At 39.3% G+C, this 22,230-nt stretch overlaps 1 protein-coding gene and 1 non-coding gene across 2 annotated transcripts; one reads left to right on the plus strand and one right to left on the minus strand.

The window, feature by feature from the left end:
- Window positions 1-6,322: 6,322 nt before the first annotated feature.
- Window positions 6,323-6,394, minus strand: TRNAT-CGU (transfer RNA threonine (anticodon CGU)). Its single transcript has one exon. It is a non-coding gene; the product is annotated as a tRNA-Thr (tRNA).
- Window positions 6,395-19,889: 13,495 nt separating this feature from the next.
- On the plus strand, window positions 19,890-20,844 carry LOC149813698 (large ribosomal subunit protein eL37z-like). Its single transcript, XM_089991748.1, has 4 exons — window positions 19,890-19,951; window positions 20,045-20,180; window positions 20,385-20,486; window positions 20,585-20,844. The coding sequence occupies exons 1-4, from the start codon at window positions 19,949-19,951 to the stop codon at window positions 20,629-20,631; spliced, it is 288 nt and encodes a 95-aa protein (XP_089847874.1). The 5' UTR covers window positions 19,890-19,948; the 3' UTR covers window positions 20,632-20,844.
- Window positions 20,845-22,230: the final 1,386 nt, after the last annotated feature.

A 22,230-nucleotide genomic window follows, 5' to 3' on the forward strand; every position in this document is an offset into this window, starting at 1 on the left:
GAGAAAACGTGGCTAAAAAAAAACTTTTTATTTTCATAATCAACCTTTTATTACAATGTTCATCATTCATAGCAGAAAAGCACAATTACAATTTATTCAATGACAAGGAAAAGAAATTATACCAAGTGCTTTGATGAAACTGCTCACACTCTGACTGATACTAATACCTGGAACCTACAGTTGTAATTAAACAAAAATGGGGGTGTGTCTACAACCTAGTAAGAAATAATCATAAGTAAATAAACAATAATTTACAACTGTAGTGGGCTCTAAGCCCCTAGTCTTATTTTAATTCTCGATACACCACACATGTTTGTATATTTTAATTTCCCCCATTATCATTCTCGATACACTACACATGTTTGTATATTTTAATTTCCCCCATTATCATTCTCAAATACTCTTTCTCTATCTCTCAATTATCACTAGGTTGGCTATATCGATCATAGTCATCTATGGGCGTAGCAACCCTGTAGAACACCCCAATTCTACATGTTGGTCAAACAATGAACCATACACTCCCAGTGGTCCCCGGACCAACAGGCACTGCAGTGAACCACCACGGGGACCCCACCGATAGCTAGTCGAGAGGTCAAGCTCTCAATCTCGGCATGGTTCATGATATATCCTAAACATGATGATTATCAACCATCCATGATCCTCTAGAGTCCCCAAACCAGTGTGAGTGAAATCCCAAGTCATAACTAAGTTCACACATTAAACAATATTCTTAACTTCAAAGTTCACTCATTGTCTTACGAGTGGTGTCATGAATAATCACAATAATCTCATTCTTAATCTCATGATGACGTTAGGACTCACACCGCTCTCACTTGACACGCAATGATGTAGTGTCTCTATATCATTAAATCACCGACGGCCCACTCACCATGGTGGCTGCACTCTGGCCGCGAACCAGGTAGCCCTTGCCACAAGTCACCACTTTCGGGATTTAAGGGATACTGCATGCTGAACCCTACATATTCATTCATACTACATGAATGAACTAAATGAGACTTTAATCTAAACTTAATCTCATCACAATGCATGATATTAATGATCGATTAGACATGCAATTACAATCACTTTCTATCATGCATGACATATTACAACTAACATGCATTTCACAATAAACATGTATTTAAATTAACTCATAATGTCAAGCATAGAATTTATGCATGTCATGGTTTCACTCAAAGTTATCATGCTAATCACATAACCTCTTAAACACTACGATAACAAATAACGTGAAACATGTATTCACATCTAAAGTTACTTATAATATCCCTTACCTTAAGTGTGAACAATGTACTCTCTTCGAAATCGAGCCTCACGAAGCTCTAACAATAGGATCTGGCAATATACTTGAATCAGTTCACAAACCTCTTACCAAATTACCAAAATACCCTCCCCGAATCTTATTCAAGAAACCACGGTTTTCGTATTACTATTTTGACTGAAGTTCATATACCAATGGATTTCCCTCTTCAATATGAATCCAACGCACTAAACTTCACTCGATTCTAAGTTCGGAGTGCGAAGATATGTCTATTTTACTGAAATGGATCTCAAGTATCCAAATGGATATCTTGGTAGATTTTGGATTTCGGGGTAATTCGAGACTATTTTCTAATCCAATTCTGATCTGGATCCAAACCCTGTTTGTTTGGATTCAGATCCATTGCATAACTGGATCCAAAACTGTTTGACTGGATCCAGAAAGTCTGACTGGATCCAAAATAGTCTGATTGGATCTGAACCGAATCCATTCTATTCTGACTGGATCCAGGATAGTCTGACTGGATCTGGACCTGATTGACTGGATTCTGGACAGTCTGATTGGATCCAGATCTGCCTGACTGGATCCAGGATAATCTAACTGGGTCCAGACCTGTCTGACTGGGTCTAGATCTGATACTGATTCAGTCGGATCTGGACCCGATCAATCTGGATCTAAGACGGGTTCAGATTGAACTGGGTCTCGACTGAACACCCAGATCCAGACCTGACTGGTTCGGTTCGGACCTTGGTTCAACCGGATCGGTTCAGATCCGATTCGGTCTGAACCGGTTCGACCCGAACCAGAATTAACCAACCCGGTTTGGCTTGAACCGGTTCGACCCGAACCGGTTTGGCTTGAACCAGTTCGACCCGAACCGGTTCACCCAAATTACGTTACCCGGTTCGGTCTGGGTGCGACCCGGACCGACCCGGTTCGGTCTGGGTCGCACCCAGGCCAAACCGGCCTCTTTATTTTTTTTTTGAGAACTCGGTCTGGGCGCGACCCAGACCGCTGAGCTCGGTTTGGGTCGCACCCAGACCGACCCGGTTCGGTCTGGGTCACCCCAGACCGACCCGGTCTGCTAAAAAGGATCGAAAGGGGCAAAGCCCCTTTCGTTTATAGGGAGGGGGCGGCCACCTGCCGACCCTCTCCACTGTAACCAGGAGGCATCGACCGGTGGCCAGTGTCGGCCGCCCCCAACGCAGAGAGATCGGTCGTCGGCGTCAGCCGGCTGGCCGATCCCCTCTCTCCTCTTTCTCTCTCTCTCTCCCTCTCTCTATTTCCACATTTTTTTTTCATTACCTGCAACTCGCCTGCAGCAATGGCTGCCGGCCCCCCCTGAGCTCGGATCAAAAGAGAAGAACGAAGAAGAAGATGGGGGAAGGTGGCCTTACCTCGTTGCCGTTGTTGTCGTCGGTAAGAGCCTCTCTCTCTCTCTCTCTCTCTCTCTCTCTTGATTTCTCTCGATGCAAGGTGCGGAAATGAGGACCTGCGTGAGGGTTTTTATAACCCTCACGCAGGGTGAGGGGCTGAGGATAACCTCCCCCCCCCCCCCCTTCCCGCGGATTTTAGGGGGTGAGGTTTATCCTCACCCCCTCTCATTACGCGGTTTCTTTTTTGGGGAAACCGTTTTATTTTTTTAAGTTTACCCCCTCCGGCGACTTCGCCGGAGGGGGTTTTACAGACTAGCATGCATGTTTAGAGAGTTTAAGTTGGATGCCAAATTTTCTTTATACTTTCCACATTGATGGATGATGGCAACTAATGTATGGTACTGACGGGCATATTTTCCTGACAGATTTAGATGCAAAACCAGTGGAATGGTGCATAAATACATATCATGTTTTTTACCTTTACTTCCAAAGTGGCTTAATTTGCTAGGCCTCAAAGGTATGTAGAATGCGGGCAGGTTATATGTTCCCCCCATCCTCGGTCCCCACTGAGCGCTGCATGGCACTCAATGGGGTGTACGAGGGAGTTGTACACTGTCGTACATCCTGCAGGCATCCTGCAGGCTGGTGTACGGCTCTCCCGTACACCCCACTGAGCGTCACATGGCACTTAGTGGGGACCCAGGAACACGGACTGTAGCTACAATGTGTGTTCCGGGAGTGAACACACGACACCCTCTCATGTAGAATGAGTCGTTGAAATGACAGAGAGCCTGTCATAGTGTATAATTAGGAACCCAAGGTGGCCAACTGGACCCAGCCTGGGTTCAACATAGGCTGTGTGTGCGTCCATGTGTATGCGTGAAGCTACTCTTTTACGAATCAAGAATAGACAAACTTAACCTTTAACTTGGTTTTCCTTCGATTTTAATTTTTCACTTTATGTTTTTGCATCCACGCAAGATGTTAGGGCATCTTCCCTGTCAAAGTTTGGAAGCTTGCATAGATTTTTTTTTTCTTGGGTTTCTTTTTGTTCTTCATGGACCTCTCTCTCTCTCTCTCTCTCTCTCTCTCTCTCTCTCTCTCTGACCATAAACAGAAAATCGTTTATGCATGATGTTAGTCATTTCCATGCATAACTGTCAATGCCTTTGGTTATTTGCAATTTAGGGGTATAATAAGATATGGTGTGGGTCAAATCTTATCATACCCAACTCTAAATCAGGTCTAAAAGTTAAACCAAAACCCGACTCAATTTAATTCAGATTCGAGCTGGGCCTAGTTGCAATTGGAAATTGTGGACTCATAGATTAACAAGTTCGGGTACCTATCAGTGGGGTCTTCAATATATATATTTTTAATCAAGTCAAAGTATCAAATCCAAACCCAACCCATTTTGATTTGGGTTCGGATTCAATATGTTTATGATTCCAATTATTTTTACTTTCAATCTTGATAAATGTATTTGATATAGACCTTTTTTACCATTTGATTTTATAAGGCCCGACCGATTATCAAGTTTATTTGATAGTGTATTACTTGGATCAAACTTGATTTATTATGTTGACATCTTTTGTTGTAAAAAAACAGCCTTGCTTAAAATTAGGATAGAAACTGATTCTTTTAAATGGGCTTGCCCCAAGAAAATGGCCACTAGGCTGCATTTTCTTTCTTTTAGGCCATGTTTGGAATCTCGGAGTTGGGATGGGCGTTTATGCATTTGGTGTTCCCGAGGAAAAATCTTGGTCAAACGCCCATGGTGGTTCCGTTTGGAATCTCGGTGCTAGGACAGGCGTTTATGCATTTGGGATGGGAAGTGAGGTCCTTTTTCGTTTGTATTTACACTAAAGGATGGATTTGGCAGCTACCGGCAAAGCAGCTGCCACTTCCTCAAATGCATAAACTCCATAAACGCCCATGCCAGTTACTGATCCCAAACAGGCCCTTAGATAATCAGAAAACACCTCATTCGGTTGCTAGCATTTTTTGGTGTAAAAATCCCAAGTCTCCTTTGCCCTATTAGAAAGTACACCTAGATTCGGCCTCCCAGTTTTGAACTTGTGACGTCCCTTCACTTTGGTGATGGTCGCTCCTACCAGATGAGTTGAGTCCTCATGGGCATGACCACTGGGTAATTCGATCAAGTGACAAGTCATGATCGGGGAAGCATAGCTTACAATGTTCCAGTCGGACTAATGGAATCAGGCTTTTAGTTATGGGCACAGATACAGGGAGCAGGGATATAAGAATGCTTAAGTGCCAGTCTAGGTGCCAATCACATGAGGAATGGGCATCAGCCCAGCCAGGCCCAGCCCGAGCCCGTTTAGAACATAACCTGTCGGGGCTTTAATTGCAGCCTGGCTCAGAGATGGCCCAGCCTGTTTACTAATGGGCCAGGTTTTGACCTGGTTCTTAACAGGCTCGGGTTTGAAGAGCAGCTCATGGCCCGGCCCATTGACCCAACGGGCCAATGTGAAGCAGGTCGGGGACAATTTGACCCGGCCCGGCCCAAATCCATTTGTAAATAGTAATAATTAATAAGTTTCCAAGATCCCATCCACCCAATTAATTATCTTAACTTCTAGCTTTCATAAAATTATGTAAATGGTAATAATTACGAAGTTACTATGCAATAGTTAATTTTTTAAAATTTTATTTTAATAAATAACTCAGGCCCATTGAGCCGGCTTAGTAGGGCCCACTTATATAACGGGCTGGGTTTTGACCCAGTACTTAACAAGCCCAGTTAGGCTCGGCTCGGCCTGACCCAAATCCATTTGTAAATAGTAATAATTAATAAGTTCCCAATAACCCAAATCATTATCTTTATAGTTTTTTATAAAATTATGTAACTAATTAGGTAAATAGTAATAATTACCAAGTTACTATGCAATAGCTAATTTTTTAAAATTTTATATTTTTAAAAATTTAATAAATAACCCGAGCCAGCCTAGTAAAGCCCACGTATATAACAGGCCGGGTTGCTGCCCAATACCTAACAGGCCCGGGCCTAAAACCTTGGCCCTAACCTAGCCCATGGCAGGCTGGGTCGGCTTGGCCCGTTGCCCACCCGAGTGAAGGGTGTTAACAAAAAACAGGGATTGAGAAGAGAATTGGCGTCGTGAACACCACAGTAATTTCCCAGTTTATCCCATTTTTTTTTTTAAAGACTGCTTGTATGAAGCAAAACAATAGAATTCTCCAGTCCAGTATGATCATAATCAAAATAAAGAGTTCATTCAGATTTGATCCAGCAAGCCCCATATATAATTTACGAGTACTCCTTTCAGTTATTTCATTTTCCATCCATGCAAGCCATGCATAGCATAGGCCATGGGGGCAGGGGTCCTAGCCTCAAAGTTTTATACTGTCGGCCACGACCGCAGGCATGGCATACTGAGCCAGTGCGACCAGGTCTTCGTGCCGGGTGCAGTTTTTTTGGGTTATAAATAAATAAAAAATTTTGTTTCATTTTCCATTCATGCTACAGAACATCAAATCAAGCTGATTGAAGCATTCCATTTTTACTGGTTATTGCTCTCTAGGAAGGGTAAAGTTAAAACGTTTGAACTAATTTATGGAGGCTCTTGACCAATAAAATTAGGTCATATCATGATATAAAAAAGAAATGACAATCAGTGCTTCGAAAAGCTCCCAGCGAGGATCGAACTCGCGACCTTTCGCTTACGAAGCGAACGCACTACCACTATGCTATGGAAGCTTGTAGACTAACGGCCCCTTTTCAAAACTTATGAATCGATGGTTTTCTTATAAGGCCCCTTAAGTCGATATGAAGTTCTCACCCAGCTAGTGGGTGCGCCATATTCATCTCATTAATTAGTTCAAGTTGTTTTGTACAACTCAACATTGCATTGATCCAAGTCCGAGCATGATTGATCCGGTTTGCATTTATCTTGATTTGCTTATTGGATAATCTCAATTGTTTAATTTGATTTAGCTTTACGCATGGATCTATGAATGAAATTGAAATAGTGTTTGGTTGTTTTTGGGGGGGTATACGGGCTTCATCGGGTTTAAAACCTTGTCAAAACATGATTCATTAGGAAGAGGATTATTTGTATCTGGCTTTTCTTTTGTGCTTTGGATGTCCCAATACCATTTGGGGTTCGAACTTGCAGCCTCCCAACCCATGGTGACATGTACTAACTTCTCCTGCCAAACAAGCGGAGCCCCCATTGGTATTATATGCACTATTTGAAGTGCAGTGTAGCCTGTTGTGTATGTGCACGTGTGCACGTGTGCTAATAATATGCCATATATCCAGTATAAAGTCATTGTTGCAAGTGTCACTAAATTAGACCCTTTCTTACCACCAAGGTGGAATCCCATGGGCCAAGCTGAAGGTCCAGGTTCGAATCCCTCTGTCGCATGAGGCTTAAAAGATATCTGGTAGAGGTCTGCCTAACAAAAAAAAATAAGACCCTTTCTTTTTATTTATCTTTTTTTTTTTTTAACATGCTATAGGTCGAATGCTCAATTTTTAAAATTTATTGCAATGCCAGTTGTTGATTTACAATAATATTATCAAATCTATCTAAATATTAAAGATACAACAATATGATCGATGCATTTATATGTTAAATAAACTACAAAAATCATATTTACAGGATATGATCAGTGAAGCACTTGAAATAAATATGATTCGGTAGATAATGTGTACAATCATTAGTAACGAACGGACGCACCAAAGGGGGGGGCTCAGCTTGTTTGGAAGGAGCTGTTAGTGCACGTCTCCTTGTGGTGGGACATTGCAGGTTCAAAACCCCAGTGATACGTTGAATAATAACTGGTGGGAGTCTGCCTAGCTAACCCCAGCTTGCCTTTTAAAAAAAAAATATGACTTTATATATCGAATCAATTATCAACGGTATATGTTTTATGTACTAAATATCCAAAAAAGTATGTGACCTCGTTTTGCTGCTTTAAAAAAAAATCACGTGCTAGTGTCGCTAATTTCTATATGTTCATGTCTGTATCCATAGGACACACAATTGCGAATCTATTGGGAAAATATTGGCAACCCTCGAGTGTACTATACTCTCTACTAGAAACCACCCATTCATTTACATTTTCTTGATTTTCTTGTGGATCAAGCCCTACAAATATATGGTTTGTTTAGTCAAAAGCATGTTTTAGATGTTAATTTTCTAATGTATTTAAACAGTGCATACTACGTACAAAATTCATTTTTAAGAACCATATTTTTACATAGAAATCACCCAATCCAATGTGCATTTTCTAGTAAATGGACCATGCTGAACCGATTTGTGGGGTCAAATTAGTCAAATAAAACTCACACCTATGGGAATCAGTTAAAGAATACCGTACTCTAGAATGTAGCCAATATTTTCCAAAGTAATTTACTCGAAAGTCATAAGGTAGTGAGCTCTATTTGATTAATGTGATTTAGTAGATCCACTTGGTGTGGTTCATCTAGCAAGAAACGTGTTTGGATTGAATTGTTTCAAGTCATTGGACGCAAAAACCTTTTGCTTTTCATAGCAAATATCAATGCAATGTGGGTCACTTGATCTTTGAAGCCCTTGGAATGAGTAGGAGGCATTTGGATGACAGGGGCAAAACCTGGTTTTTTGGCAAACTTGGTTTTGCCAAAAATTAGGTTTCTAACATGTTTGGGCAAGGTTGTTAAATGCGATGAGGCAAAGCGAGGCGTTGAGCCTGCGCTTCGCCTCTAAGGCGTACACCTCAGGTACTGAGGCGTACGCCTCTCACAACTGGTATGGAAGTGAAGCGGTGGGAGGGGAGGCAGTAGGAGAAGGACCACTCGCCCAGCTGGTACGGAAGTGAGGGATATGCCGGTTGTCCGGTGGTCGGAGAAGACTGAGCAGCACAGCAACTCCGGTGGTCGGTGGTCACAACTGGTCGGAGGTTGATGAGAAGCAATTTGCACATCACAGCAACGCCTCAGTACCTTGAGTGTGCGCCTAGTCTCTGAGGCGTATGCTTCAGGTACTGAGGCGTACGCCTCTCACAACACTGTGTTTGGGTGACAAAAAACCTGGCCAAAAAACATAAAAAAATAAAGAAAAAAACAATGGCGGTCATTTCCCAGCCTGTGGTTGGCGGGAAAATGGCCAGCCAGTTAAATACCTATAAAAAAAACTAAGAATAAAAATATGGTCAGCAATTTCGCAATCGATGGCTGGTCGAAAAATGGCCACACCCAGGAAAAAAAATAGAGGCCATCAGCCGACCATTTCCTAGCCACCCACTGGCTAGAAAATGGTCTACTGTGCCTTATAACGAGGCCATTTCCTAGAAAATGACCAAACGGCAGTGAGATGGTGAGGGGGTCATTGGTGGGTGGAAAAAACCCTTCCCTGATAAACTGAGGGCTTTTTCACTTAGCTCGATTTTTGGCAAAAACCCAATTTTCAAACTAGGTTTTGATGTCAGCCAAACACACCAAAACCTAGTTTTTTTTTATTGGTCAAAAATCTAGTTTACATCAACAACCCAATTTTAAACTGGGGTTTGTGTCATCTAAAATGTTCCACAATTTAAGCAAGAAAATAGCATGATTCAAAACACTATAAGTGTCATCCAAGTCTGGTTTGGACCCAGGTGGAACCATACTTGGATCAGATTTTTGGGTATGGTATCAGGTCTAAACCCAAGTCTAATCGAGTCTGCTATAAGAAAAACAATATTCGGACCGACAAAAACTACATGAACCATACCTGGTAAAATCATATTTTTTATCATTTTTACATTGAAAATTTGCAGGTCTTAATGAAACTCAGGTTGGGTCCTGGTCTGGTATAAAAATTCACAAACTATACTCGAGTTCATGTATTACTCGGACCTTCGGGTTCGAACCTGGGTCTTAATCAGGTCTTCTTATTTATCACCATACCCTGACCCTATAGGGTTTGGTTAGGGTCGGGTCCAAGTAAACCAGGCCCGTTGACACCCCTAATTTTATCTTGACTCAAAAACATGCTCTTTCCAATAAAAAAAATGTGACACAAGGGTCAATTTCTACACATCTACAAGGTTAGACCCAGTCAAAGAACATGTGTCGTAAGATTCTAACTATGTACAATCGACTGTACACATGTATCAAAAATATATTTATTACTGTTTAACGACCTTTAGTGGGCCAAGCCGAGCTGAACATCTAGCATTCAAGCCGAGCCACGAGCAGCTTGGCTTGTCTTCTCAGCCCTAGCCAGCGACCCGCCAGGTCTGGGCTTCCCTCGATATTTTGACGAGAGAGAGAGAGAGAGAGAGAGAGAATCACTCACTCACTCTCTCTCTACACAGGGAAGGAAGTGAAACCCTAGAGGCTAAGCTACAATGTTCTGTGCAAGTAGGCGTCCTCTCTCTCTCTACTGAGACGCTTCTTTGTAGCGTTTCATCTCTTCTGAGCTTCTTCCGTTTCGGATTTCAATTATTATATATCTTCCTCTTTTGTTTTTCTTTCGTGAGAACAAACAATTCCTTTTGCTTAAATCGTTCCTATTTTGCATTCTTCGTGCAGTTTCCGGTATCACGCCGGAGGAGCCCGTGATTTCGAAGAAATCCGGTCTCCTGTTCGAGAAACGATTGATCGAACTACATATTTCGGTATCTTTTTCCCAGATTTTTCTTTCTTTGAGGTTGTAGAGAAGGAGAACAAGTCTCAGTTTTTTATCTTTTTCTTTCTTTCTTTCTTTCTTTCTTTCTTTTTGTTTATGTCTTGGTTCTTTATGCAGGAGTATGGAAAGTGTTCGGTTACTGGAGAGCCTCTCACTATGGAGGACATTGTTTCCGTGAAGACTAACAAGTCAATGCTTGATTTTTCTCTTGTTATACTGATCTGTTCTAATCGGATGTCGCTTCGTTTATGAAATTGGTCGTTGTGAACGTGTGCAATGCGCAGGCGGTCAAGCCCAAGCCTGTTCAAGCTGCAAGCATTCCGGGGATGCTCGGGGTTGTTCCAGAACGTATGCATATTCGGACCGCCCTCTTCTCTGTTCCATAATGTTTTTGTCTATTTCGCAAACATACCTATACAATGTCACTGTAGTTACATCTTATTTCTCTGATTTTCTTCAAGTGGTTATGGGTATCCAACTTGTTTCCTTGCAGCTTAGTGTTTGATTCATTCATCTATACGTACCTGCATCACATTGCCACCAGCTGGGTAGTTCAGAGCATTGCCTATCCTTTTTTGTTCAGTTTGAACGTTTTCCTCATATCAATGTTTATTTTAACTTGATGGGTTATGTCACTCTAAATTGTTTCTGTTGATATTTTGAGGGATTTCATATGTAGGCAGTAATAGTATTTATGTACGTGCTGCCATCCTTTTCCTGTACAACTTGTAGCTTTATATTTTTGGATTTCATCTGTAGGTAGTGATAGTATTTATGTATGTGTTGTGATCCTCTTCTCATTGTGTTTCTTGTACAATTTGGAGCTTTATATTGTTTGGGATTTCATCTATAGTTAGTGATTATATTTATGTATGTGTTGCGATCCTGTTCTGATTGTGTTTCTTGTACAACTTTGCTTTGCACCTTTAATTTGATTAAATTAAGACTTTTGTTCTAGTAGTTATCTAATTTATAGAAATGATGATAGCACCACTAGTGTATGGTTTCTTTTCGTTCACCGTGATCCTAACTGCTACTTTGTCTTACAGACGAGGTGTACAGATGGGGATTATCAATTATCACTGTCCATTTGGCTTATTTAGTGTACTATATCTTGTAGGTGACAATGTGACATGACTCTTTTCTCGTTGATTTACTCTTTCTTGATCTAGTAGTGGGGAGCTTAACAAGATTAGCCAGAGTAAAACAATCATTGTTCATACTGACATCATAAACCTTTTCATGTTTGTCCTGAAGGATGATTTTGATATCATCACAACATATTATTTCATCCTTCAGCTCCCCATTTTTTTGTGAAGACTTGATGGTCACTGTTCGGTTTCTGAATTGGATTGAAAATTTTTAATTCATTCAAGGCCCAAATTGGTCTATGAACTGAGTTATGTAATCTGAACGACTTTCATATAGTTCAAGTAGCTTTGCTATTTTGTTTCCTTTTGAAAATTGCTATATGTTCTTGATCAACTAGACTTCTTGACTTAGGGAAGCCATTCAATGTGTGGCATGCAGCCTTGTTTTTCTTAACTCTGGTTGGAGATAATCTTGAGCAGTTGCACCTAAAGATTGCATAGAATCTCTCATATTGAATAAAGAGACAGCCAAAGCTTACCTTGAGCATGATTTTTTATCTCCCACTCGCCTAGTATTTGGTTAAATATACATTGTCTTAGAATATTCCACATAGTTCTAGTTACTTCTAGCACTCTTGTGGGGATAAAAGTAATTGAGCATGTGATGATTATAAAGACAGGATATAAATGAGTTGCTTTCTAAGTTCTAACCAAAGAGGCCAATGTAGGACCAATATTTCATACTTCATAGTGTTAGATGTCACAATGGTTTTGCTAGGTGATCAAACTGCTCATTTCCTGGCGGGGCAGTAGCTCCTGTTATCTCTCATGAAGGTTTTTGTTTCTAATTAATTGTGGATGATTTTAATCATTTTTTGCACTCTTTTCTTTGAAAACAATATCTCAAGTGTTTGATTGTTTCAAAGGTTTCAAATCTATTGTGAAAAACCAAGTTGGGTTCATCATTAAATCTTTTCAATCAGACAATAGTGGTGAATTTACAAGTTGTGAGTTCGAGACCTATCTTAAAAGCAATGATATATTTCATCAGTTCTCATGCCCTCACACGCCTAAGCAAAATATGTTGGTTGAGCAAAACCATAGGCATATTGTAGAAACTGGTCTCAGTTTATTAAGCAATGCCTCTTTATCCTATGAATTATGGGTTGATGCTTTTCGAACAATGGTCTATATTATCAACTGCCTACTCACCCGAGTTCTTAAATGTAAATCTCCCTATGAACTTATCCTAAATTAGTCACCTAACTATCATCACCTTCGAGTATTCAGGTGTATATGTTATTTCCTAGTTACCCATACAACTCCACTAAGTTCCAACCGAAAACCAAATGTTGTATTTTTCTAGGTTACCCCCATCATAAAGGCTATATTTGCTTTCATCTTTAAACCTCTCACACCTATCTCACTCGACATGTGTACTTTGATGAGTTCCTCTTTATTGCACCATGCCTTTCGTCTCCCATATCTGAGCCTGATCTCACATAGTGGGGCATTTCTCTCATGATGGTCTTAGTCAATCCTTTGTCCTCCTCTGATTCCATCCCCTCATCATCTGCTATCGACCTTGTACTTTACCAGTCTGTTCTACGCTCATCCCCAGAGTCTCCCACACCTACTCCAACTATGCCTACCCACTCGATCCCCTACACTCGTGCCTATCTTTCCTGGCTCATCGATGCCTCTTTCTGAGCTTTCCCCTTCTGCATTTGCACCGACTATCAACCGTCTACCTGATCATATTCATCAAATGATGACCCACTTCATGATGGGTTCGCTTAAACCCAAATCCTTCTCCGCATCTTTGTACCCCATTGGCTACACTGCTTTCAATGTCTGATTTCTAAAGACTGAGCCTACTACCTACAAGAAAGTCATCAAGCATCAACATTGGCATTTTACCATGGAGGATGAATACACTGCCCTTTTACATAATCATACCTGGCATCTCATTCCACCACATCCTCAATTGAATGTTGTTGGCTCTAAGTGGGTATACCGCATTAAAAGGCATGCAGACGGTTATATTACCCATTACAAGGCTTGCCTTGTGGCCAAAGACTTTCACCAGGATGAAGGGGTTGTTTTTTTTTAGACATATAGTCCTGTTGTTAAACCCACCACAATTCGAGTTATTTTGTACCTTGTTGTTTCTTTCAAGTGATATATTTATCAACTGGATTTAAGCAATGTCATTCTCAAAGGCTTTTTAGATGAAGATGTTTACATGATCCAACCGCTTGGTTTTATGCATTCACACTTCTCTCATCATGTTTGCAAGCTTGACTGCACTATATATGGTCTCAAGCAAGCTCCACGAGCCTAGTACCAGCGTCTCAGCTCATATTTGGTCTCTCATGGCTTTGTTATTTTTCAATCAGACACTTTTCTGTTTATTTTTCAACAAGGTGGTCTCATCATCCATATATTAGTTTATGTGGACAACATCATAATCACTGGCAACTCCGCAATGGAGATCGCTCGCCTGATTTCCTGTCTTGGTGTGACATTTTTCATCAAAGATCTTGGGGGGCTTAGTTACTTTCTTGGAATTGAGGTATTATATTCCTTTGCTAGCGTGACTCTCTCTCAACGATTATACACTCTTAATCTACTTTAGAGAGCCAGCATGGATGATCCAAACTTGTTTTTACCCCTATGAGTTCCTACTTCAAGTTATCCAAAGCTGGATTGCCTTTGTTCCAGGATCCCACATTATATCACAATATTGTTCGTGGCCTACAATATCTCTCACTTACTCATCTCAATATAGCATTTGTTGTCAATAAGGTATGTCAGTATATGCATTAACCAACTGATGCTTACTGGTCCGTAGTAAAAAAAAAATTATGCTACTTCAAGGAAACTTTGCATCATGGCCTGTTACTTCAATTATCATCTTCTCTTCAGCTCAATACTTACTCGAATGCTGACTGGGCTGCTTGTCCTGATGATCAAAAGTTTGTTGCTGGCTTTGTAGTTTTTCTTGATGCGAATGTTATTTCTTGGTCATCCCGGCAAGCAAAAAATAATGGCTCGCTCGAGTACAGACGCTGAATATAAATCCTTGGCGTGCACTACTTCCAATCTCCTTTGGTTACACTCTCTCCTCTGTGAACTTGGATTTCCTCCTCGTGCACCACCTGTGTTATGGTGTGACAATATCAGGGCTCTCTACCTTGCTGTTGATCCTGTTTTTCATGCTCGGACCAATCATGTTGCAATTGACTTCCACTTTGTTCATGACCACGTTCGCAAGGGTGATCTTCAAGTTCAGTTCATCTCTTCTCATAACCAACTCTCAGACGGCCTAACCAAACCACTTCCATTTGCACACTTTGTCAACCTTCGTCACAATAAACAACCCCGTCAAGCTTGCAGAGACGTGATAAGATAAACACCAACTCATCAAATGAATTAACAACTCCAAATGATAATCCTCCAGGATAAATCTTGGAGTTATCAAAGTTATCCTGATTGGCCCTTCAGATTGTGTTGGTCGATCCTTCTAATATAGCTTTTGTTTTAACCACCTCCTCAAAAGTAGCTATTAGTTATCATGTAAGTAGGAAAACACATTTAATGTTTTCTTAGTTTGTAGTTGTGACTAACTTATTCTCTTTAGCCTTGTACATTGGGTAACATTTGGTTACCATATTATTAATTAGCAATTCCTGTTGCTGTCATCTTTTAACACAATTTACACAAGCAGACATTTGATCTTAGTTTGTACGGGCACAATGATTTTTCCCTAAATATCAGGGCCAAATGACAGTAGCAAATAATCAGAAGTACCAGCTAGGAGATCCTCTAATCGAACATGATGTTGATGGTGGATGAGTCTCCTTCTTGATGTACAATTTCCTCATGTTACAAGCCTTCATATATTCATTCTTCCCACCCTCCCTCAGCTTTGCAGTCTTATGTACTACTATCTGAAATCCATATTAAAATTGCAAAAATATTTTAGTTTCTTTCCATTACCCGCAAACCAGTTGTTTAAAACAATAATTACAGAGAAAAAAGATATGAACTCACTGTTAGGGTTTACATCATGTCCATTTCGAATAGATGCTACAAGTAAATGATTGATGATACAGAGTCCCACAGTGCCAACAGAATAACAAAACCTCTTATATGACCCAAGAGCCACACATTTATTGGCCATATCATCCCTATCGAGAGGCAATATTAATCAATTTCAGCATATCAAAATAGATTTGTCTAATGATGGTGCAAAAATTTAATATGAACTTGAAAGTTCCTACTCATCTACTTCCAATAAACATCTTAATTTGTCATAAATATTCATTGATTGTCTACGGAATTTTGTGGTCCTTCATACAATCTTAAAGTCAATTATACTTCAGCTTTACTTTTAAATTCTTTGAATGGTTCATTGTTTATTTTCCATTTGTAGATGTGATGCTTGATCGAAGAAAAAGAATCAGGTTCACAAAGGTCCATTAGGATCCATTTTTATATTTGGATTTTGTCTAGTTTGTATTTGGATATTGGGTCCAAATGATGATCCATATTCAATACAAAGTTAAATAGATTTAGGAAACTCCCTTAGATAGGTTAAGTTGGGTTTATCAAGATTTGAAAATTTTCATCTATAAATAGAGGGAAAATCTAGGGGTTTAGGAGACTAGAGTTGAATTGAATTCCAGAAAATGTTTTTTTTTCATTTTATTTCAATTATTTCCTATTTCTAGTCAATTTCTAGCAATTTTCATAATTTCTCTTTATTTTTTGTTATTTTCAAATTTATTTCCTGTTTTCCCTAGATATTTCGTAATGGATTAGATTTCTTTGCCAATCGGGCCCCTCCTATTTACATCAAGATGTTACAATCATGTGCATGAATGTCGACTTAGTTTCTACTCAACATTGTCATCAAGCATTCTTAAGTTTGGAGGGTTGGTAAGTAGAAGTAGAAATGATAGTCTCTCAACTCGATTCTTTACAAGCTGTTATTTCAATTGGTCCAAAAGCTAGAAGTTATAGCAAGTCTAGACAAGTTGGCAAGGACATGCATTCTTGCACTAGATCTGGGTATTGGTACCAAAAAAAATGATGTCCAAATGATGTCTAGCTGATTAAAAAAAGATATCCATTGGTCAAGATTAGATGGACTTGTAGCAGAAGATTCATAATAAATTGGCAAGATTCATTCAACTGAGGCAACTATTCATAATATTCTACACTAAGATCATAAATGAGAAAAGAATAAAAATGGAATGCTATGAGAAAGTGAAAGTCCTTGCCATCATTTAACCCTCTTTTGAATGCCAAAAGATATCCTCATGAATATTAGTGATTGGTACTTTAATCTCTTAAAATATTTGTTGCGGCTCACATGAACCACCAATATCCATTCTTAATAGAAAAAAAAATAAACACTTGTTAATCAAACCATATTCCATTTACAATCTTCAAACTTTTTTATAAATCCTACTAATCAGAGCAAGATTGTATTTTATTAAAGCAAAATTTAAGAAACAAAAGGATTGGTTAAGGTCTTGTTCAAATTACTTGACTATCTCTTTAACTCAACTCGTCTTATGTTATGTTGGGGTCTTGGAACTATGTCTAAATTCACTTCATCTAGCCATCAAAGTCCACTAGAGTGTAGGGGCTTAAGGTTTTGATGCCCCCTTAGGGGGCAGATTGTGCGCGCTGACCATGCTCATAATCGAAGATGCTTCATGGTTGTCATTGGATGATTTTACAAAGAGAGAACATAAAAAGGAAAATTATGATTCTTTTTTAAATAACACCAATTATGTGATGTGTGTATCCATATGAGGGAAAGAAATGTGGGGACAGGTTGAAAGAAGAAAGAGAACTCCAACTAGTTCTCACCAAGAGTAATAATGAGAAAGAAGTAGCTCTTTAAGAAAAAGAAATGAACATGGTCATAAATGAGAAAAAATAAAAGTACGAAGAATGAGTCATTGTAAGATTATGTCATGACTAATAAATATCGTCGACATAAAAAAGTACTCTAGCCTTGCAAAGTTTAAATATGCCAATGAAGCATATGAGTATCTTTGCAATATGTATTTTATTAAAGATATTTCTTCAAGCTAAAGTGAGATCTATGAAGCAAGACTACATAAACATTAGGGAGTATTATAATTCTCTCTCACTTCTTTGAGATGAATTTGCTCTCAACCTAAATGACATTATCCATTAGATATTAAACTCCATAAAAAATGAATTAATGCAGAACATTTTTATCAATTTGTAATTGAGCTTAAACCTGAGTTTGATACCACAAAGTTCGCTCTTTTTAATAAAGGATGTGATCCCTCTATTTGAAACATTATAAGAGTTGAGTATAGATGAAAATAGATTAAATGGATAAAATCCCAAGAATGATGACTTTATCTTAGTTGTATCTAGGCCGTGATCAAACACTAGAGTGTATAAACCACCCCATCTCAACATGCAATGAATCAAACTTGAAGGCAAGAATAAAATTATATGTGATGTAAACCAAAAGCCTGATTTATGAGAAAAATCTATCTAAGAATTATCTAGAAAAATAAAAGATAAATATAAAGATAACTAAAAATTAAAGAACAGACATAACTGAAACTTTCTCATCTTCAACTTTGCCTTAACAATGAGATATATTCTCCTTTTAAAGAAGGAGATTTTCTAATTTAATTCAAACAAACTTCCTCCTAAGATTGCCTTTTAAAAAGATAAGATCTATCCTAAAAAGGTGGATATGATATAGTGATCTAGACACAAGAACCAAAATAGAAATCCAAAATGAAAATATATTAAATTGGTCTCTTCATGGACTTGGGTCTTTTGTTATGCTCCAGTATCATTCTCCTTGGGTTGAAGAAGACTTGCTCTCAAGTCTAGATCCTGGTTGAGCTTTTTTCAATTTTGTTTCAACTTATGGGCTATGAGTCCACAATATAGAACCCGATCTCGGTGCTACTCTATAATCTGAATGAACCAAGCTGGATATACCCCAATATGAATATTGAAGATAATTAAGAACATTCTTTCTGAACCAACAAAAATCATATGAGATTCCTTTATAGTGAAATGAGTCAAACGGATCTGAAGCAGATGTCTGAGACAAAATTTAGATCCACTACGAAGAAACCTCATCTATAGCTATTTGTGAAAGCCCATATTGATCTGGTTTGATTAAGTCCAATGTCTTAAATGGGTTTGGGTTATAAAATATGGATATAGGATAATCTTGGATTTGGTTATTAAGCTTTGGATCCTGAATATATTTAAGTATGGGTAAGGTTTACAAAAAGGTCACTCTGGATTGGGTTTAGGGTTCAAGCGGATCTACAAAAATAGGTTTGGATTCATCAAGAGATTCTGAATCCAAATCACCTTTAATTAGATATGGGACTTCAAATGGGTCTTGAATGAATTTAAATGAAGGCTCATTTGGGGTAGGTTCTAACAAGGTATTATCTAACCGGGCTTGAGAATCTTTTGGGCAAAAAAATGAAGGATAATTGATCCGTGAACCTGACCCACATCAATTACTTCATTTCGATACATGTTGGATCCTCGGAGGATTGCTCTATTGCTTGAATCCAATCAAGGAACACATTTGGATTGTAGTCACCTGTGAACTCTGAAATACGCAATTCATCAACATACTCAGCAGAGATCTAATGATCTGGCCATTGCTTTACAATTTTTTTGTGGATATTTGGGTCCTGGGGCATGTACTTGTTTTGGGTTCTTGGACAAGGTTTTAATCCAATGGGTTTGGGTCAAGATTCAAATTAGGATCATGGATTAATTAGGGATTTGGATTCTTGAGTAATATTGGGTTCGGTTTATAGAGTTTGAGGTTGGGTTTAGGTAGGAAATTTGGTTTTAGGATGGCTTAAGGTCGAAAAAAAATGATTGTTTTGTGTCTGACTTGGGTTCAGAACTAATGAAAATAAGATATAAGACAATTTTTATTTTTAATTTCCTTCCATCTATGAGGGGCCTAACTGGTCTCTATCTATGAGGTACAACTTATGGAGGGCAGATCAGGTGCAGCGGCATACTAAGGGCGTGTTTGAATGCACACTCCCATGCATCACGCAGGATACTGCAAATGCACGTTCACAGGACCTGAAAGACACTTTTTTTTTTTGTACAGAGACACCCCCACATAGAATGGTGGGGGCAGGACAACTTCAAAAAAAAAAAAAATCCTGTCCAGGACAAACTGAACAGTGTTCCCTGAACAAGTAGTTAAAAAGATTTTATGGTCTTGGTTTTTGCTCTGTGTCTGCACCTGGATCTGGTTCTGCTCAATCCAGGTTCGGTTAGACCCGAACCAGGACCCGGTACCAGAATGCCAAAATCGGACTGGAGTCCGGACTCACAGGTCAGGAGCAGATCCGACCCGAATATCAAGACGCCTCTCTTTAGGGATTAGGGTTTCTGGGAAATCATTATATATTCTTTCCCTCCTTTTCTCTCTCTTTAGCTCTCTCACGCAAAGAGGCGGCTGAGAAGAGAGCGAGACCAGTGAGAGCACAAGGAGCTATGGTAATCTCTCTCTCTCTCTCTCTCTCTCTCTCTCTCTCTCTCTCTCTCTCTCTCTTCTTGTTTTTGATGTCTTCTTGATCGGGAATTTTGCAGGGTAAGGGAACGGGGAGCTTCGGGAAGAGGAGGAACAAGACCCACACCCTCTGCGTGAGATGCGGTCGCCGGAGTTTCCATCTCCAGAAGAGCCGCTGCGGCTCCTGCGGCTATCCGTCTGCCCGGATTCGCAAGTGTGAGTTCTTCTTCTTCTTCTCATTTCTTCATTTTCCTTGATCATTCTTTCTGATACGCCTTTGCTTCTTTGACGATTTGATATATTAGTTGAGAATTGAGATCGCCTTGTTCTTATTTCTCTCTTCTTTGATGCGAATTTCGATTTGCGGCATTGATGATGGAGGTTTTTTTTTAATGGACTGAAACGTGTTTGATTGGGCAGATAACTGGAGCGTGAAGGCGATCAGGAGGAAGACGACGGGGTCGGGCCGTATGCGCTACCTCCGCCACATGCCCCGTCGATTCAAGAGCAATTTCAGAGAAGGTAAACTTAGTTGCATCTCTTTTTATATCGTTGTTTGTTTGATACGCGAAATGCCCTTCTTCTGAACCGGTTCTGTGTTTTGATTTGGTGGTTTTTAGGAACCCAAGCGGTGCCGCGGAAGAGGGCGGATGCAGCGTCGTCTTAGAGGGTATCGATTCTCAAGAAGTAGCTGAAAGTCGCGATGTTATTCTCGTTTGGAATTTTCCTTTCAGTCGTTTTTTTCCTAGTTATGGACCAAACCGTTTTGAAGATGGATTGTTTATCAGAGTTGTTGATGATATTAAAATTATCAAAATTTTGTATTGTGTTAATTTTGAGATGTTCACGTTCCATTGAGGCATCTTATTTCTGGTATCAAGTGATGTAATTCTCAAAGTTGTTTGTTTAGTGTTAGTTGCTACATATGCTTCTGTTTTAAGGCTTTGATAAAATACAATCCTAATCCCGTTTTCTGCGCACAAGCTGAAATCATAAGCGGTGCTCTTGATTTGCTAATCGTTCAAGCTACAGATTTGAACGTATAGAAGCAATCAACTGGCTGTAGAGCATTAAAGAGGAGAAGGACTCCAAAATGCATGGAGTTTAATCGGCATTATTTTATTTATCTATCTATTTTCTGATGTACCCATCCTGGGTGTTGCACTATTATTGATTGGCTGCTGTTGGAATAAACTATACTTGCTGTTACATTCTGATTTGCTGTCTTGAGTTTATCAGCTGCAGTGGTGGTGGGTATTGCTTTGCTTATTACGTGCTCGGATGTTTCAGCAATCATTTGATCATGATTATGGAGGTTCTGGCTAATTAATTTTATTTGTCATGATCACTCTTGGTCGACAATAGATAGGTAGCAATTGGGACCTAGGTATTGTTTGAATAGAATCTTTAGCTTTATTGGAGGCAAGCTGCAAATATTGATTTGACAAGGAGCTTGCACTGGTGGCATATCATATTGTTATGCGTTTGGTTGTGATTTGTTTTTAGTGTGAGAAGATGGGCGGTACCTATCTTGCAACATCTTATAGTTTAGGAGGGGGTTAATGTGCTAGGACATTGTTGGAGAGATTTTCAATTTTTGGGTGGTGAAACACATTGAAATGTTAGTGACTTGATCATATTCTACCTATATACATTCTGAGCTTTATTGGAAATAACTGGTCTTGTATCTATATATCATGCAGACCTAAATAACTACCTTGAGTAGTTCATATGCTTTTCTCTCAAATCTTTGGCACAGAAGTCTTTAGAGAGGTTATAACTGGGAAGATAAATATCATGCTCAAAACCAGTGCAAATTGTGTTGTTTCTGTTGTTGAGTTTGGGTGAAGGGAGGTTGCTGCTTTTGTTATCCATGCTTGTGTGCCTGTTGATGTTTGAGGATGTTGCTACATGTGTTGATGATATTATCTTGCATGCTTGAACAATGAGTGAATTTTGCTAAACTAGTGATTTCTGGTCTTTTTTTGTTAGAGCAATCATAGTCAGTTGTGGAATTGTTTTTGAAAAAAGGTCCTCCAGCTTGTAGTTGGTTATTACGATGCCTAAAAATGTTGGTTAGATTCAGTGCCATAAATAATGTTTTCAGGTTTTTTTGGCAAGGGAAAAACTCAGTTTTTTTTTTCAATATTTTTGGGGAAAATACCAGGAAATTCTTGTCATGTAAAACTGAATGGGTAAAATTCATATCCAAAAATAAGATAATGCATGCAAGAACATAGATATGGTGATAAAAACATGATATTTT

Source organism: Nuphar pumila, chromosome 16 (genome assembly GCF_984573655.1).
Source record: "Nuphar pumila chromosome 16, dmNupPumi1.hap1.1, whole genome shotgun sequence".
Taxonomy (NCBI): domain Eukaryota; kingdom Viridiplantae; phylum Streptophyta; class Magnoliopsida; order Nymphaeales; family Nymphaeaceae; genus Nuphar; species Nuphar pumila.

Bases quoted from the DNA above. Each gene is read 5' to 3' on its own strand.
- LOC149813698 (XM_089991748.1), top strand. The intron at 20,181-20,384 runs GTGAGTTCTTCT...TTGATTGGGCAG, and splicing joins GTCTGCCCGGATTCGCAAGT to ATAACTGGAGCGTGAAGGCG. The intron at 20,487-20,584 runs GTAAACTTAGTT...GGTGGTTTTTAG, and splicing joins CAAGAGCAATTTCAGAGAAG to GAACCCAAGCGGTGCCGCGG.